Raw genomic sequence first — 18,568 nt, forward strand, 5'->3', positions numbered from 1 at the left:
CTGACCACAACCCTCAAACCCTTTACATGAGTTACTTTTAACTCTTTCTTTACCCTTACAGGAGGGGGTAAAAATCCATTTGTCTGGGGGTCAAATCCATTTCACATGGGGAGAGGGTACCGGGTAGAGGGAAGGAGAAAGGGAAACATCTGGTTTTTAAATCAGGCTGTGGCCTGAGAAGCAAGGGGTCTGGGGTGGGCGTGGGCGTGTCTAAGACTCAGGAAGAGTCCACTAGCCAGATGCTGTCGCAGGCCTTGGTGGGGGTTCAGATCCAGATAATGAGAAAATGGTTCCCAGGCAGGGATGCAGGAGGAATTTAGAAAAAGGGCAAAACTCTGGCTCCGGAAAGGGTCACGACCTTGAGCCAGTGGTACAGATGGTGCTATACTGACCGCAGTGGAGGAGCAGCCTGGCTTCAGGCGTGGAAACAGAGTGCAGGCTACTGGAGTGTTCCGCAGCCCACCTGCTGGGGGGAGCTGGAGCTCTGTCAGGAAGGTGTCTCGTAGTTCACCCACCCACATCTCCTCAGCCTGCCTGTCGCACACGGAGGCACAGATCAGATGCCAGCTTCCACCCACTTCTGCCAAAACCTACCCCCCCGAGAAGTGAAAGCAGAGGACTCTCATAGGAAACCGTTCTGAGGGAGCCCCCCACTCATCTCTGTCAAAGAAATCACAGAAACCTTCCTGGGATGACATGGGGATGCTACTTTGTGTACTTTACCTGGGACTTACGCACTAGTTCTTATTCTTAAACAGCAATAAAACCAATTTTATTCTTACTTTTATTTTTTTAAAAGATTTTATGTATTTATTCATGAGACACAAAGAGAGAGAGGCAGAGACACAGGCAGAGGGAGAAGCAGGATCCCTGTGGGAAGCCCGATGCAGGACTAGGTCCCAGAACCCCAGATCATGCCCTGAGCCAAAGGCAGATGCTTAACCCATGAGCCATCCAGGTGCCCCTAAAACCAAATTTAAACGCTTCTTGGAAGCTTGTCACTCAAACTGCTCCAGTGAGCTCTCATGAAGCAGTAAATAATTTTGTATGCAAATCGTCTTTTCCTGACTTAACAGTTTTGCAGATTTGTGGCTTTATGTGTCAGGATATACTGTGTTTGCAAGCTTGGATAATCATCATCTTGGATATTTATACAACAATAACAGTAATGACAATGGTAACTGTCAGAGTCAAAGGCCGAGCAGATGAGCAGCCTGCCACAGGACAGGCCCCTGGTGGTTGTAGAAGAACACTTTCAGAGAAATCTGAAGCCTCTGTTAATTTAAAAAGGCAGACCTTACATTTCAAATGAAAACTTGTTAGGATCAAAACAATAAGACCTCAAATTCCCTTGTCTGGTGCTGGATCTTGAGGTCAAAGGAAAATAAACACAACCATAGACACAGGCAAACCACAAGGCTGGAGCAGCTCCATAACCTTTGGGAGGCCAGAGGGCTCCCAGAGCCGGCCAGTGCTCACTCCCCAGGGGAGGTCGTGGCTGGCTTTGGGGCACTGACATTCTGCATGTCAAGCGCCGGGAGCAACTGATGCCCCATCTGGTTCCAGGTCAGCCTCATTTTAGGCTTTCCTCAGCACCTGGAATTTCTGGTTTCTGCAGAAAGGGCACTTGCAGGGAGAGTGATCCTCTAACACCTACATATGACACCCCACAGCCATCTCTTGGGGTGCAGATTGGGCTGGATGGCCCTTGGGAACAGCAGTCCAAACTAATTTCCCTGCAAAGGAAATCTGAGAGAACTGTGCACAGCTTCCCCTGAGTGTGTGTGGGCTGCACCAACGACAGATGGACAGTGGGCGAAGCATCCTGTGTCCCCTCTGCCTGAGATTTCTCAGGTCCACATGCCACTGCCATGCCTAATTTAAAAACTAACGTTGGAAAGACTTTTCTAAAGATATTCATTCAGGTTTATACTGAACACATTTAGTTTTTCCAGAGGAAAATAAATAGAATCTCTGTGGCTAACATGCATATTTTATCTTCACAAGTGATTATTTTTAAAGCATCTTGTTGGATGTGGCCTTTCAGAGTCAGCAGCTCTTATGTTAAAATAAAAATCAGTGAATTCATATGACATTTTTAAAGAACCACTAATTCACTGACTGAGGTATTTTTAAATGAGGCACTTTTGATAAACTCAAAATAGGAATGACAAAGTCATCTGAAATTCAGAAGTTGGACTTCTCTGAAGGTAGGTGTTGGCCAAACAAAGGACTGGTAAACAACCACCCATGGGTCAAAGCTGGGCCTTTGCCTGTTTTTGTAAATAAAGTTTTATTGGGACACAGCCACACCCAGTCATTTGAGCATGGTCTATGGCTGTTTTCACACTACAATAGCAGAGCTGAGCTGTGGCAAGAGACTGTATGGCCTGTAAAGCCTGAAATATTTACTACTGGCCTTTTACAGAAAATGTTTGCCAACCTCTGATTTAGAATTGGGTCCGGAGAGCAGAGGTACTGGCATCACTTGGGAGCTTGTCAGAAATACAGAATCTCAAACTCCACCTCCCAGGAATTTCCATTTTAATAAGGTCTCCAGGTGATTCGGATGCAAGCTAAAGTCTGAGAAACTTAAATGTGCAAACAAAACACCTGGTGAGCTTATGAAACTGAAGATGCTGTGTCTGAGTCATAGAGCCCAAGATTCTGCATTTCTTTTTTCTTTTCTTTAATTCCACATTTATAATAAGTTCCCAAGTGATGCAGATACTGCTGGTCCTCAGACCACACTTGGAACAGCAAGGATCTGTATCTCCCACCCTCAGCATCCTCCAGCAGTGAATTACCAATGGCATTTGCCAGAGAAGTTTTAGAAGGGGCAGAGTTTCTGAGAAAACCCACTTCAATGCTTTTAAATTCCTCAGGAATCACCTACTTTTAATTTATGTTTAATTTTTAAAAAATATTTTATTTATTTATTTGACAGAGAAAGACAGATCGAGAGAGTGAGGGAGCACACACAAGCAGGGGAGAGGCAGGCAGAGGGAGAGGAAGAAGCAGGCTCCCTGCTAAGCTGGGAGCTCTTTATATGGCTCAATCCTAGGACCCTGGGATCATGACCTGAGCTGAAGGCAGATGCTTAACCAACTGAGCCACCCAGGTGCCCCGGATTTACCTTCTTCAATATTTCTGTGTTCAGCAGCATGTAAATGTCTATAGTACGACTTTCTTCTTTAGCAAGTGCACTAAGGTTACAGTGAATTGTTAGGCAAGAAATTCCTGGTTTTTCACAGTCCTGAGAAGAAAAATCAGAGAACTTACAAATGCTATTAAAAACAAAGACAAATGCACAGTTTATGGAGCAGAGTGGTCCATGAGGTTCTATTCTGGTCACTACAATAGCAGGCATTCCCAGGAATTCCACAGTTAGATGCAATCATCATTCCTTCCTGCCACCAGAGGGCAACAGAGGGATTTCCTGCCCAGCAGGCACCAGAACATACTTTCAAGTCAAGCAAATGGGAAAAAGCCTGGTTTACCCTATCAAAAAATTGGATTTCACAAGGAGAAATAATCATTCTTAAAAATAAACACATTTACATATTCCGAAATTATTTTCCTTAGAGTTCTGAACACAATATGTATTTCCTTATATTATGTAACTTTTGCCTGTGCAGTGGCAATTATACTTTCATGTTCCTTTTTCAGGTAGAGCAAATAAGAGGGTTAAGAAGTCATAGGACTCAAGAAAACATATGAGTAAAGAAAAGCACGTTTGACAGGAAAACACGTGAGTCACCAATAGAAATCTAAATTCCAAATTAAAGTTACAAAAGTGGAATTCTTCTCTTTTCTAAGGTAGGATCCAGAATGTATATACATAGATTTATGATGTTTCAAGGGTAAGGTAAGACTGTCAGCAGATACAGAGTCCTGTCTAACAACTAGATATCACTGTGCCTAACAATTCTAAGGGCTTTCAAAAGTAGTTGTGTCATCAGCACTAGGTAAGTAAAAAAAACAAAAAACAAAAAACAAAAAACCACAAAACACAAAACAAAACAAAAAACCTGGGGGGGGGGGGGAAGAAAAACCCTCAAACCCAAAAAACCACCCCCATATTCCAAGTGGCAAACAGTCCTACTTTTTTTTTGGTCAGGAAAAAAAAGAGAAAAAAAATGTGAGCAAGATGTGCCCAGCTTGAAATAAGGGGCTAAAGAGATGTAACCAAATACATGGGGGAAAGGAGGCTTTGGGAAAACATACAATTCTATCTTCAATACGCTCACTTTAAAACAATGGAGGTAAAACTTATACATAGTGGACAGAATTAATCTTAATGGCCCATCTTGATATATTTTACATGTCACACCCAGATCAAGATGTCGAACATTTCTGGTACTTAAGCAGGTTCCCTCATGCCCCTGCCTGTTGCTATTCTTTCAAGAGTAACCACTATCCCAACCTCCAACATCATTGCTAGGCTTGTTATCTGAATGTCATATAAGTGAAATTTTATACGTGTGCTTTGGCTCCAGCTTCTTTCAGGCGTTACTATGTCTGTGAGATTCATTCATGTCGCTCTGTGTGGTAGTATTGTTCATTACTCTGTAATATTCCCCTGTGCGGCTATGCAACAATGGTCTACCCATTCTCCTGTTGATGGGGATCTGGAATTTTCCTAGCTTTTAGCTATAAGAAGATTGCTATAAATGTTCTTATCCATGTCTTTTGGGGGATAGAAATACTCATTTCTCTTGGGGATATACCTGGGAGTGGAACTGCTGGGTCACAGGATAGAGAGATGTTTAGTTTAGTGGATCCTACCCAAGAGTTTTCCGAAATGCTTGTAGGAGAACCATCACTCTTGATTAGACTCATATTTGTTGGAAAAATGTTTTACTTTGTGTTTGGTGGGTTGCAAAGGTTTTCCTTTTGCCAGGCGATGGAATTTGGAATGTAAATTTAACACTTTGATTGAAACCTCAGGCTGAAAAATAGGAGTTGACCACAGTCCTTGTGACTTTATACGCCAATTGATGAAAACCAGATTTGGGAAATAATAAATGCCAAATAGAAAACTGGCCTCTCATCTCAGACTTGCCTTCCTGGTGAGGACCACCCATGTTAACCCAACTAGTAAGCAAATTCTTACCAAGACTTTTCTTCCAGACTTTGTGAAAAAGGCAAATATTGTATGGAAGATATTTTCTTGCTCCTGAGGGATGATGCAGGGGGTTGGGTTTTTCTGGAAAGAACAGTTTCCCTTCTCTTGGCCCACCTGAAAGTGAAAAGAAATAGATCAGAGCGGTCTGACCCAAGAATGAAATCATAAGCTTGTAATCCCTTCTTGCAGGGGTGATAGCAAAGTCATCTCTTCCCCCTCATCCATTGTCCAGTGGACAATATGGCTGCAAAGCTGAAGGGCAGGGTAGTAGAATCAACCAGGCCAAACAATCCTAAGTCCTTAAATAATCAAGATGAGATGGCATATAACATGCAAATGGGGTGTGACTAGGAGATAGCGAGACTTTTTTTTTTTATAAATTTTATTTATTGGAGTTCAATTTGCCAACATAAAGAATAACACCCAGTGCTCATCCCATCAAATGCCCACCTCAGTGCCCGTCACCCAGTCACCCCCACCCCCACCCTCCTCCTCTTCCACCACCCCTAGTTCGTTTCCCAGAGTTAGCAGTCTTTCATGTTCTGTCTCCCTTTCTGATATTTCCCACTTATTTTTTCTCCTTTCCCCTTTATTCCCTTTTACTATTTTTTATATTCCCCAAATGAATGAGACCATATAATGTTTGTCCTTCTCTGATTGACTTACTTCACTCAGGAGACAGAGAGACTTAAGGAACAAACCAACCTTATACTTTACGGTTTCTAAAGCACATTTATAAGCCTCCTTGTAGCTACTCTCTGAGATAAGCTTTCATGCTTTGTCCAGATGAGGAAAATGAGATTCAGGTTAAGTCATTTGCCAACAATCACAGAGTTCAGAACCCAGGTTTTGAAGCCAGGTCTTCTGAGCCCAAGTCTTCGTGCATGGTCCACTGCCAGAGGTTTTCAAACTGTGTTCCATGGAACTCCTAGGGTGCTGTAAAACCCCATAGTCATCTTCCTAGAGAGAAGAGGCATCTAGCAGGACTTCTCTGGGCCCCATTCTCTGCTCTAACTAGAGCAGCAACCACATATAATGTCACTTAAAATGAGGGTTCTACTTAAAAAAAAAAAAAAAAAAAAAAAAGGTTGGGCAGCCACCACACTGAGCCATACGGGAGCTTATATGCCCCTGAGCTCTTGGTGAGTTATCTGATCTTGCTTCTGATGGCAGTAGCAAGAGTGCTGAGCAACAGCAACATTAAAAACAAAACACATTGAAACAACAGTGTATGGTCTTCCATGGTGGTTTCTTTAAGAACAACACTATTTTTGATGCCTATACTGAGGAAATGTTGATAAAACCTCAAGACTTCTTTACCTAGATCATCACACCACACTGGTTGTGGCCAAGGATCAGATAGAACTTAAGGTCAAGTGGTAAGAGTCATAATTAGTAATTTATAATTTAGGATTGTGTTTATAATCCCATTTCTAACCAGAATTGTCTGTTTAAATCAAACAGTTGATTATTATTTTTAATACCCTTGAGGAAAACATAGTGTGTTTGAATTTATATAAGAATGTTTCAGCTTCCCACTCATGGTAGGGAGCAAAACTTAAAATTTTTACATAAACTTCTAACTTAGGCCAACAGTGCTAGTCTTGTCATGATGAACTATAAAATAAGACTCCCAAATTTGCTGCATTAATCTCAGTTTTATCTTTGGTCTAAACACATATGGCAGGATCTACTATATATGCCTAAAAACAAATAAGATGAAAATCTATTTCCTCAAACTGATTATTAGAAAAGAGAGTGTAGCCTTCACCAATCTCTCATAGTTTAGGATTTATTATTCTTTAAGAATATCTCATAATTTGGGATTGTCTCAATTACTTTATTGGAATCATAAAATCTGGGAAGACATGTCAGTCTGAAATGTTCTCAAACAGTTTTGGCTGCTTTTAGAGGTCATGAGAGGGAATTAATGGGAAGGCAGAAATGAGATTTAACATAAACTTAGGGATTATTCCTGGGGTGCAAGTGTGTCAAACGGTGCTAAGTATTTTAAAGCTCATTTTGGAAAGCAAAACAAGTAGTGAGGATTATGAATAATCACAAGAAAAATGAGAAAAACTGCTGCAATGTTACACAAATAAGCATTGGTGCTTTGCAATAAAATTTCAGCAAGAAGCCTGGATTCAAAATGTACTACATTTCAAATTAATTAGACAAATTCAAGATGATATGCTCTGGAAAACTGTGGACTAAAAAGTGGCTTCATTGTGATATACACTGATCTAAAAAAATATACATTTGTACAAAATCATTTCAGGAGATGTGAGAATGGGAAGAGTAATATAAATTAGTATATTATTCTCACATAATTTTAGGTATGCAACTGCATGGTTAGGTTAAATATTATAAGTAGAGATTATTTAATTCATGTTTCTAACTTCTTTTATTGAGGTAGAATTTACATTCACAAACATGCACAGATCCTAAGGGATCTGGGGTCTGATGAAATTTGACAAATGAAATCACTCACATCACCACCACCCCAGTGAAGGTATAGAATCTGTCACTCACTCCACAAAGTTCCCTCTGGTCTCCTTCTAGTTCATTCCCATCTCCTACCTCCAAGGCAACCACACTTCTCATTCCTACTATGTCGGCAAAAAAAGTGTTAAATGTGCCTCATTAGGGAAGTGGGGGATTGTGTTATTTGAGGGTTACCCTCCATTTAGGCAAACAGGGCACACCGTGGATGGCAAACATTTCATTCATCGAGCATTTGAGAATTTTAACACATTGTGCCCGTGTTCTTAATTCCAATCACTTTTTGCTGGGAAGCATCCTCCACTTTCCCTGTCTTCTGGGGTGGACATTTGCTGAGAGGCCACTGGGAAATGGTCCTTCTGCAGCCCGGGGCAGAGGGTGGGGGTGAGGGCACATTCCTCTGTTGAGATTACTGGGCCTGACCACACAAACACATTGGTCTGGGTTTAGAGAAACAGAATCTCTGAGTCTTGCAGGATGCACTGGTCCTTAATTAAAATCAGGGATGGGGGCAGAGTTTCTCCTAGCTCTGCAGATTGGCACTTCGGGGTCTCTAGGCTGGGAGAGAAAGTGTAGGATCGAGTCCCAGCTCAGCCAGTTTCACTAGCTTCGGGTGTGGGGAGCCTGGCACTGTGAAGACCCCCTCCCCCCATAGATGGGCAGAAAGCAGAGAATGGCAGGGTGAGGAGGGGGTGAGCAGCTGCCGAAGGCTCAGTGCATGCCAGGTGGGGCAGAGCAGAGCTTAGAGCTTCCCTCTCCTTTCCCCTGGAGTTTCGGGGGCTAGTGAATGGGGTGCTGACAACCATGTGATGTTATCCCATGTGACATCTGATCTGCTCCAGTGGAATCTGGAGAAGGGAAATGGAGACTGAGTCTGTGGTGAATGAAAATCTCAGCCAGTTGTGCTCCCGACTGTGGTTACACGGGAATCACTTCAATGGGGGGGGGGGGGCGCATTTTTCTGGGAGGTTTAGGGGGGGTCCTCTTTCAAAGGCAGAATGAAGGTTGCTTGGTGCTGCATGGGTCTGATTCCCACCAGCTAATCCTGCTGCAGACGCTCCCTCAGCTAGAATTGAGCAACTCAGATCCTGGCCGGGTCATAGAAGGGAAGGATTTTTCTGTGTTGGATAGATATGTATGTGACAGTCGCAGTAACACCTAACACTTGTGCAGCCCTTACTATGTGCAGGTTCTGAGTGCTTTACACATACTAGCTCATGCAGTCCTGGCCTTGGGAGGGGAGTACTATTGCTAGCCCCATTCTACAGATGGAGAAACTGAGAGGCAAGGGGAGGCCAGATGACTGCCTAAGGACCCCTGTTAGCAGGCCATCCAGCTCCAGAGCTGGTACTTATGACCACCTCCCTGCCTCTCAGGTATAGAGGCTGAGGATGGGGTTGGGGTGGGAGTCATGGATCAGCAAAAGTGGAGGAAAACCAGACCTTCCTGTTCCTACCTAGGTCAAAGGGAAGGAAGCACTAGCCTAGCAGCCTAGAACGCCAAGAATCCTCCATCCTGACCCATTTCTGCCACTGTGGCCAAAAAAACAACTCCTGGCCAGAGTGTGGGAGATAAAAGTGCCTGCTAGCTGGGGGGCCAGGCTGCCTTGGGTTGGAAGGGGAACAGAGTATCCTGGAATGTGGTTTCTGGGAGGCAGCCTGCAGGTCACACAGTTCCTTGGCCTCAGCTGACAGATAAGGAACCAGAGGCCCGGAGTTCCAGACCTCATCCAAGGTCATGCAACTGGTTGCTGGCAGCAGGAAGCACCCAGTGAAGGATTCCTATGGGACAGATGGTCTTGATGAGCACTTGACAGTCCCGGGTGTCAGCCCTAGCTCTGCTTCCTGAGAGCCATGCCAGTTCGGGTCTCCAGGGCCTCAGCTCCTCATGTAAAATTAGGATGGTGGTCTAGGTAGTTACTAAAGTTGTCCTCACCTGCTAATTCCATACTTTGAGGACTATCTGTGCATTTTGTAAAAGCACGGGGCCATCCACTCTCACATTATGTAGACAAGCAATTGCTGATCCCCCCACTAGCTTGGTTCTAACCACGTTCTTTGCTTAAAACGAAGGGGAAGTACTGTTTTCTTCTCACGTTGCAGACAATCCAAACACCACAGTGCTCATTTCCATGGCTGGCCAGGGACTCTGTGGCCACTACCCCCTGCTCATCTCTGCCCACTCACTTCTCATCAATTTTCCAGACTATCCAAGTCCACATGCTTCCCATGACATGGCTGCTTATCTTCTAGGACCTCTGGGAGCTGGACGAGGTCCATGTCTATTGGAATGTGAATAGAAGGACTTCACCAAAAACACACACACAAAGGACACGGCGATGCAGGACACGGAGTCAAGGCTGGATTCTGCCAAGGCAGCAGCTATTGAGGGTTTTCTGCTGGCTTTTGGTCTCCCCTGCTCCCCTCATCCCGACCCCAAAGAAAACATTATGTAAGTCAAAACCAAGAGATGGTGGTGATTTGGGAAATTGTGAGGAGCCCAAGGAGAATGTGGACATCACTTGGTGGCAGGGTCCGGGTCAGTCTCGGTCAGGAGGGTTCATGGTCAGAAGCCAGCATCTAGAGCTTTTACTTTAGTAAAGTCTTTAGACTTTCCAGGCTGTGGTGGTCCGATCAAGGGGCTGGGGAAACAAAGTATTTCCATGTTATGGCTGAGTGATAGAGGCCTGCATAAAGTCCTCAGAGTTGTTTGGTGACCTAGAATTAGAGAGAGGACACAGATCTCCCCCACTGGGGGCCCAGAACAGAGTAGCCCTAATGAAGTCTTTGTCCCTGGGCCTGAAGACTTGAGAGACAGAGAGGTCCTTTGATCTGTCTTCTGAGTCTCATTCCCCAAGCATATCATCCTGGAAATCAATTCCAACTGTTTAAGGCCCCATCCCTGTGCTGAGTTCAGATAAATGGGAATAATACTGGCTAACATTGGTACTATTCTAAGAGTCATGCACTGAATCTATATAGTACCCACACAGAGAATACTGCGATCAGTAGGGTGACCATATCATTTATTGTCCAAACCAGGACATTTTTTAAAAAAGATTTTATTTATTTATTCATGAGAGATAGAGAAAGGCACAGACACAGGCAGAGGGAGAAGCAGGCTCCATGCAGGGAGCCCGATGTGACTGGATTCCGGGACTCCAGGATCACGCCCTGGGCTGAAGGCAGGCACTATACTGCTGAGCTACCCAGGGATCCCCAAAACCAGGACATTTTTTAGAATAAAGTGGGGGAGTCAACCAGATAGACTAGTAAGATAGAGACCTCTATTAGGGATGGCCAGGCAAACTGGGACATCTGGTCTCCTTAATTTTTATCCCTGTTTTACAAATGAGAAGACTGAGGCCCAGAGAGGGTAAGTAGCCAGCCAAGTACCTAGATGGTTCGACTGTGGAAGGAATACCACCTCTGAAGCTGTCCCCAGCTGTCCCTTCCTGTTTCATCATCCTTGGGCACAGGCTGCACAGCCTCTGTTCCCCACACATCTGGACCTTCATCTCACTGTCCATCTGCTCACAGCCCTCAGAGCAGCAGTCCTGCTGCCACCATGACTCTTATCTACAAATTTCTCCCTCCGCCAGCAGTCAGCCTGTCATAATCTGCACTCTGGACTCAGAGGAGGTGGCGCTTCACATGGATCTTGGAAGATAAAGAGGAATTCCAGAGAGCAAAAGTGATAAGGGGGAGGTAATTCCAGGCAGGGAGGAATAGCATCTGTGAAAGCACAGAGGTTCCAACAGTAGACTTGATCTAGAGGGAGCCTAAGAGTTCAACATGGCTTAGGTACTAGATGAATGTTGGGTAGTAGTGGTGAGAAAGGAGGCAGGAGAGGTGGGTCTTGGACACAAAGGAGAATCTTGCAAGCAAATCTTAGATTGGGATGGGGGGAAGCACCTACCCAGATGGCGATGAATATGTCTCAAAATGAAGGAACCATTTTTCATCCTGGGCATGTGGTATTACTGGTATGTGTTTAATAGGCTAACACAAAAATGTCTCGTTTCTACCAGCATCAGCCCATTCCTTGACCATCCCATCCAGGAATGAGAAAGCTCACCAAAATGCTCCTGGCTTGATGTACAAAGTGGACTTCCCTGAACACAGTACACGGCCAATACAAGAGAAGTGTGGGGGATTAAATTGGCATGGGAACAAAACTCAAATGATGCTTGAAGTCTTGACCAATGTGGGTTTTAGGGGAAGTTTGATTTTAAAACTCTGTTGAATTGACTTGGATTAAAGAGGGTACAGGTTCATTTTTGAATAACATGTGTTTCATGTTAACTCACATTTATCTGTTAATCACTGGCTCTGTGTTCTCTGTTACATCCTCGGGCCACTTTTTCATATCGTATTACACCCATCACAGCTGATGGCAACTGGGTAAACATGACCTGTCCCCTGACTTACCACCTGCTCCTCCAGATTCACACGCCCCTTGAGTTTGAAAACCCAGAGAATGTTTTGAATGCCTACTTGACTAATTCAATTATCTACTGCCTAATCTTGGAAACAAGTATCAGAAGATAATAGGCCCCCTTCGGCTACAGGAGGCTCAACATTTACCACAGTGGCTTTGGCGATATTAATTTTAGGATTTCAAGGTTTTAAGTAAAAACAATACTTATATAATGATTGAGCAATTATACCAACTGGTTAATTAGGCTGACCTAAGATGTTTACTGACAGAAAGATAAATAAAAACTATGTATTTTCCATTCAGCAAAATATAAACTGTGATAATAGTCTTTTCCAGTCTTAGAGAGCTCCTTAGCTTATGACTTCTTAAATCACGTTGCTTTGATTCACTATTGAGTGTTTCTTAGTATTGACCAAAGAATGGGAAAAGAGGATAATATTTTACCAATAAATCAAACAAATATTTTTCATGTATTACCATTCATTTTGAGTCTTTGTAATAATAATAAAGATGCAGAATAATGCAGAAGGGGGGCTGCTCAAAGGCTCCATTTATTTACTCTAATTTTTCAACTGCAAGAACAATCTTAACAAAAGGGCAGAGAAACCAATAACACACCCTGGGTACTTCCTCCTCACAGATAAGCCTCGCTTTAGGTTACTAATATATTTGAAAGGTTGAAAACACAATTTTTGTATGCATGCATCATTTTGTGTAAAGGAAGGATTTCTCAAAGGCATCCTCTGGGAGACCTTCCAGGACCATGGATTCTTTTGCTTTGTGCAAAGGGCCCTTGTGTATCAGTTCAACAAATTCTGATTTTCTGATATTTATGTCTGTGTGTAGCTGGAGAGTGCAACACATTCATACAGACAAACAAAAGGCAAAACACTCGGATGATCACAACAATATGAAGTAAATTAACAGGAGGCTCCGGCTTTGGCTAGTCCCTCCTCACCTTGATCCTCAAATCAAGAACATGCTGTTTCTGAACTGAAAAAGGTAAATAAGAGCAGAGCAGCAATCTGTAAACAATAACCCACCTCCAAACGGGCAGAGCTGGGGATGGAGCAAGAGGAGCAAGGAGTTTAAGAAGGACCTGATGTCAGGACGCCTGGATGGATCAGTGGTTGAGCATCTGCCTTAGGCTCAAGGCATGATCCCAGGGTCCTGGGATAGAGTTCTGCATCAGGCTCTCCACAGAGAGCCTGCTTCTCCCTTTGCCTATGCCTCTCCACACAGCTCCTGGCCCCGTCTCTCATGAATAAATAAATAAAATCTTAAAAAAAAAAAAAAAAAGACCTGATGTCATTGAATTTCCAGATGGGCAAAGACAGTCACTTTAAAAAAGCCTGAAAAGATCATAAATTTCACTTGAGATGTCTCCTCTCTTTCAAATTGAAAATGATCCTCTAAATAAAACGCTTGTTTCTTCTTACCGTCTCCCCAATCCCTTAGGGTCACCACTGCGGTGAAAGGTCAGGGTGTTACTGAGACCAAAACTGAAACAGGAAATAAAAGGGCAAAGCCTCAGAATCAATCTTCCAGAGTGAAGGGAGAGCGTAAACCATCGTCCGGTTTTGACCTCTGTATGAGTCTGCCACTATTTTATAAAATATTTCACTTCTTATGATAAAAGCCAATGGTTTTTCCCTTTCAGCAGCTCCAGGGTTTGGCGAAAACAATGGTGTTCCCTCCCCGCTCTCCCCACACCCTTTTCCTCTGGGTGTGGCCAGCCCATGGGCTGGGAAGTCAAGAGTGCAGGCTGCCACCAGTGCTGCCCTGTAAAACAGAATTCATTTACATTTAATCACAGCAAGACTAGTCTTCCTGATGAGGCCCATTTCTCAAGCATGGGGATGGCCTTTTCCTGGAGTTAAAGGGATACAGATGGGAAGTACTTTCAGAGAAGCAGTGACACAAAAGAATTTCCAGATGCGGTCAGATTCTCTTTAGTGAAAAAGTGAGACATAAATACATTATCTGAGCGCTTGACATGCATGCCAAAAATGTTTTCCTTCCACAGATAATGAAGCATTTTGGAGAGAGAACAGTCTGTTGATTTGGGTAATAAATGAGTCAGTAGCCCTCACGTTGGACACAACACAGCCCTGGGAACTGTATCAGTTTATCTAGATTCTGGGTCCAGCTTAGACCCAGCTTATGGTAAAGAGCAAAGTTCATCTCTAGTTTACATGAAAGGATAAAGTAACACACCTACTGATTCACTGAGTTATTGCAGCGTTTATTAGATTATCACTTTATAATTATCCCTTTATCAAAAAGCAAAAAGGTGTCTGATTGGCTCAGCCTGCTGAGCATCTGTCCGACTCTTGGTTTTTGCTCAGGTCATGATCAGGGTCATGGGACTGAGCCCCGCATCAGGGTCTCCTCTCCCTCTGCCCTCCTCCTGCTTGCAGGAGAACTCTCTCTCAAATAAAGAAGTAAATAAATAAGTAAAATCTTAGGGCACCTGGATGGCTCAGTCAATTAAGTGTCTACCTTTTTGGCTCAGGTCATGATCTGGGGTTCCTGGAATCCAGCCCTGCTTCTCCCTCTCCCCTTGCCTCTCCCCCTGCTCATGCTCTCTGTCTCTCAAATAAATGAAATCTAAAAATAAATAAATACAATCTTAAAAAAAAGAGTGAAGAACAATTTTCTGATTGCCGTCTGTGTAGCCATCTGTCCTAACCTTGCACACAACTTTCTGAGAGTAGATACAATCAGAGCAGTAAAAAGAGAAACCTTAAATCCAAAGTTTCAAGACTTCATGAGAGGCCTAAATAAAATATGCTGCTACTCCCCAGTTTGGATCATTAAGGAGATGTGTGAGTGAAGCTGGTTCCTGGACAGCTGGGGAGAGAATCACTTCTCAGTGTCTAACAATGTCAAGAAAGTTCCTTCCGGTCAGAAGAAATGTGGTGTGGATGTCAGAGAGGAGTTTTCCTGTTTTGGGGTTTTGGAAGCATCCACAATTAGTCCTGGGCCGGTTACACGAGACCCACGTGTTACCGATGAGCTCTGTTTATCCTCAACGAGATTTCCTGTTAGCAACTTCAGTAACAACCCCTCGCCCAGCAACGACAGGGCTCTGTGTCACGTCGCTTTTAAGGAAGGAGGGAAGTAAACTGCATAATCGTTGACTTTCAAGGGGACCAGAACAACCCCGCACGCAGCACAGGCATTCCAACTGGCCCACACGCCGGTGATGGAGAGTTAATGCTTCCAGATGTCACAGCGGCCCCGGAGCACCAGGACCCTGGGCTCCTTGATGAGCTGGCGCCCTCGATCAGCAGGGAGATGTCACTGCTGGCTGGATCCACTCACTCCGTCCACGGGTTAGAGGGCACCCTCTGGACCACACTGAGCACGGACAGCCCAGGCTGAGCCTTGTCCCCACCTTCCAGAGCGTGTGTTGAATGTAAGCTGTGCAAAAACACACACACTTTCTCCCTCTAGCCAAAACTAAAATTGATCCAAGAGCTCAGGAACGTAACTCTGTCTCCAAAATTCAATCAGCCATCTCCCCACTTTTAAGTGTTTGGCTTCTGTTGAGAAAAAAAAAAAAAAGGAAGCCAACCTAATCCTGACTCATTTCAGGAACTCGACTATTCGGCTCATATTCAGACATATGCAGAGGGAAGAAAAAGAAAAAAAAAAAAAGGTTGGAGGCCACTGCTGAGATCTGAGTACCTGACTGTGTGTGTGTGTGTGTGTGTGTGTGTGTGTGTGTGTGTGTGTGTTGTGAGAAGGAGAATGTTTTCACCATGTCTCTGACCAAAATTTGCAGAGTTCAAGTCTGCTCTTAGAAGCCTTCATTTCTGGTATGTGATTCAGCTCCTGATTTCAAAGTTTTACCTTTTTACTTATTCCCACATTGAAATTAAGGCCACTTCTGCTGTGAGTTAAGGGAAATTGCCAAAACATCTACACGTGGGATTTCAACTCCATGCAAATTTCCTGAATTCCCAAGACATGTGAGATGCTCATTAGATGTGCCGCAGGGTGTGCAGTTGTCGAAGGAAGCACACCCTCCGGTAAGGCAGAAATACATACTTGCGTTGATTAGAATCAACAGAGTGGGTGTGGCCAATTCTTTCATTTATCTGAGCACAGACTGTGGTTGGGGCACCAGATGCTGGGGATACACAGGAAACAAGGTGGCCATGACTTTGCTTTCATGGTGTTTTCAATCTTGTGGAAGAAGGCAATGAAAAATAGTAATTTCAGACAGTGGCAAATGCTATGAAAAAAATAACACAGGAAAATGGGATAAAGGTGATGGGGGTTTGCAACATTAGCTAAGGTGGTCAGGGAAGAGCTCAGTGAAATGGCGAACTTTGGGCTCAGAGCCATAGTATGAGAAGGAACCAGCTATGTAAAGATCTGGGGAAGGGTGTTCACAGCAGAAGCAGGTGCAAAGGCCCTGAGGTAGGACTACCCAGGAAGGTATCTGAGAGGGCCTGATAGAAGAGAGGATGTGTGAGAATTAAGTCTTGAGGAATGAGTGGGCTTTCCATAGCCAGGGGTAAGGAAGAAACCAGGAGGTCAGGAAGCCCAGGGAAATGCATGGTGGGTGGGTCAGCAGCCTTCATAGGGTGGGTCATGAAGCCTTCATCTTCATGGTCCAGAGTGGCAGGAAGACAAGGTCAGAGGCAGAGGAAATTGGAGGAAATGGCCTGGAAAGGTAGATGGGGGGGCGGTCATGGTGGGTTTTAGGCCACATGGTTTTGACCATTAAGATCTCCTTGCTGGGGCACCTGGATGGCTCAGTCAGTTAAGTGTCTGACTCTTGATTTCAGCTCAGGTCATGATCTCAGGGTTGTGAGATTGAGCTTCATGCTGGGCATGGAGTTTGCTTAAGATTCTCTCTCTCTCCCCTTGCCCTTTCTCCCCCCACTCTCTCTCAAAAAAAAATCTTTTTGCTATTCTTTTTACAGAGAACCCCAGGGGTGTCTCTCAGAGTTACACAGATAAGTTAATATGTGTAGAAGGCAGCAAGTCCTTGAATGGCAAAGCAGGTCCTCAAGGAAAAGAAGGAATATTACCCACAGACACTGTGTCCCAGGGAGGCTTTTTTTTTTTAATTTTTTTTTAAATTTATTCATCAGAGAGAGAGAGAAAGAGAGAAAGAGAGAGAGAGGCAGAGACACAGGCAGAGGGAGAAGCAGGCTCCACGCAGGGAGCCTGACGAGGGACTCGATCCCAGGACTCCAGGATCATGCCCTGGGCCGAAGGCAGCCGCTTAAACCACTGAGCAACCTGGGCTTCCCCCAGGGAGGCTTTCTAAGCCATGAATTCTTGTTCACAGGAACCTCCCTCCCATGATGAGTGCTGGTTTGGTATAAGCCCTCGGATTTCTACAGAAAAGTTGAGGAAGAAGGAGGGGGAATAAAAGAAACATGTGTTCACTATGGAGGAGAGTAGTGGACACTGAAAAAAGAAGCAAGTTGTTCAATTTTGGGTTATTCGCCAGGGTGTTTTAAAGTGCCAGACCTGGCTTGTATACAAATTAAGTTCTGACCTCCTGCAAGCTTGCCGTGGGAGAGACTTCTTGTTGCAATCACCCTCCAAGCATAATTAAGTCATGAGATCCAGGGCTCGCTCCTCTCCTGCAAAGTGTGCCTTAACCACCAGCCAGCTTTAAAAGCCAGGGTTACTGTCAACTGCTGTTGCCAGCGAATAAGTGATTCCCTTTGTGGCAGAAAAAACTCCCCCACGATGAGTCCTAATGAGCACACACATACACAGAGGCTCCTGGATGTCCAGTCTGGACACTGCACAGGGCAGCATGGGAACTGGGATTTCACAGGAGAGAACCCAAGCAGGGCTAGGAGCAAGAAGAGAAAATTCTCAGAAAACAGATACATGCCAAGGCCTTCACACACAAAGATCACTGGACAACCTCCCGAGAGAGCATGGATCCCCCACCCTGAATGAAGGTCTCAGCAAGACCTGCCCTGACTACTCTTGGAAGCTACAAACTTTCCCATCCTCACTCCCTTGTCTCCTTTGTTTTTCCTCATGGCACTTGCCATCATGTAACACGCTACTCTATTTTACTTATTACTTGTCTCTACCACAATGTAAGCTACATGAGGGCTGGAAATTATTATATTTTGTCTGCTTTTTTCCCCCTGCAGCTAAAGCCAGTGTGTGGCATATGGTGGGTGCAAGGCATTTGCTGAATGAATGGATGAACATGTGGATAAAAGATTCCCCACGACAGTCTTGCAAAGATTGTCATCACTAATTTATAGATGAGAAAAAGGAAGCTTGGAGTGATTTAAGTAATATGCGTTGGGCCAGGGCTTATTAATATTAATACTAATACTAATATTAATATGCAAATGAATCACTGGGGATTTTGTTAAAATGCAGATTCTGATTCAGCAGGTCTGGGTAGAGCCTGAGATTCCACGTTTCTACAATTCTAACTTCCAGGTGATGCTAATGATGCTAGACAGCTCATGTCTGGACAAAAGATGTGGTGAGGCC

The 18,568-nt window shown here is 44.2% G+C and overlaps 1 protein-coding gene across 3 annotated transcripts in view; it reads right to left on the bottom strand.

Annotated features, from left to right (window-relative positions):
* The window catches only part of ITGA9 (integrin subunit alpha 9), a 353,990-nt gene that overhangs the window by 50,645 nt on the left and 284,777 nt on the right, over positions 1–18,568 (bottom strand). For all 3 annotated transcript variants that reach the window (XM_072793385.1, XM_072793383.1, XM_072793386.1), the window contains exons 24-25: positions 5,117–5,242; positions 3,137–3,256 (exon numbers count right to left, since the gene is read on the bottom strand). In XM_072793385.1, the coding sequence (XP_072649486.1) occupies positions 3,137–3,256; positions 5,117–5,242 (246 nt within the window). The remainder of the gene's footprint in view (positions 1–3,136; positions 3,257–5,116; positions 5,243–18,568) is intronic.

This window comes from Canis lupus, chromosome 22 (genome assembly GCF_048164855.1).
Source record: "Canis lupus baileyi chromosome 22, mCanLup2.hap1, whole genome shotgun sequence".
Lineage (NCBI taxonomy): Eukaryota > Metazoa > Chordata > Mammalia > Carnivora > Canidae > Canis > Canis lupus.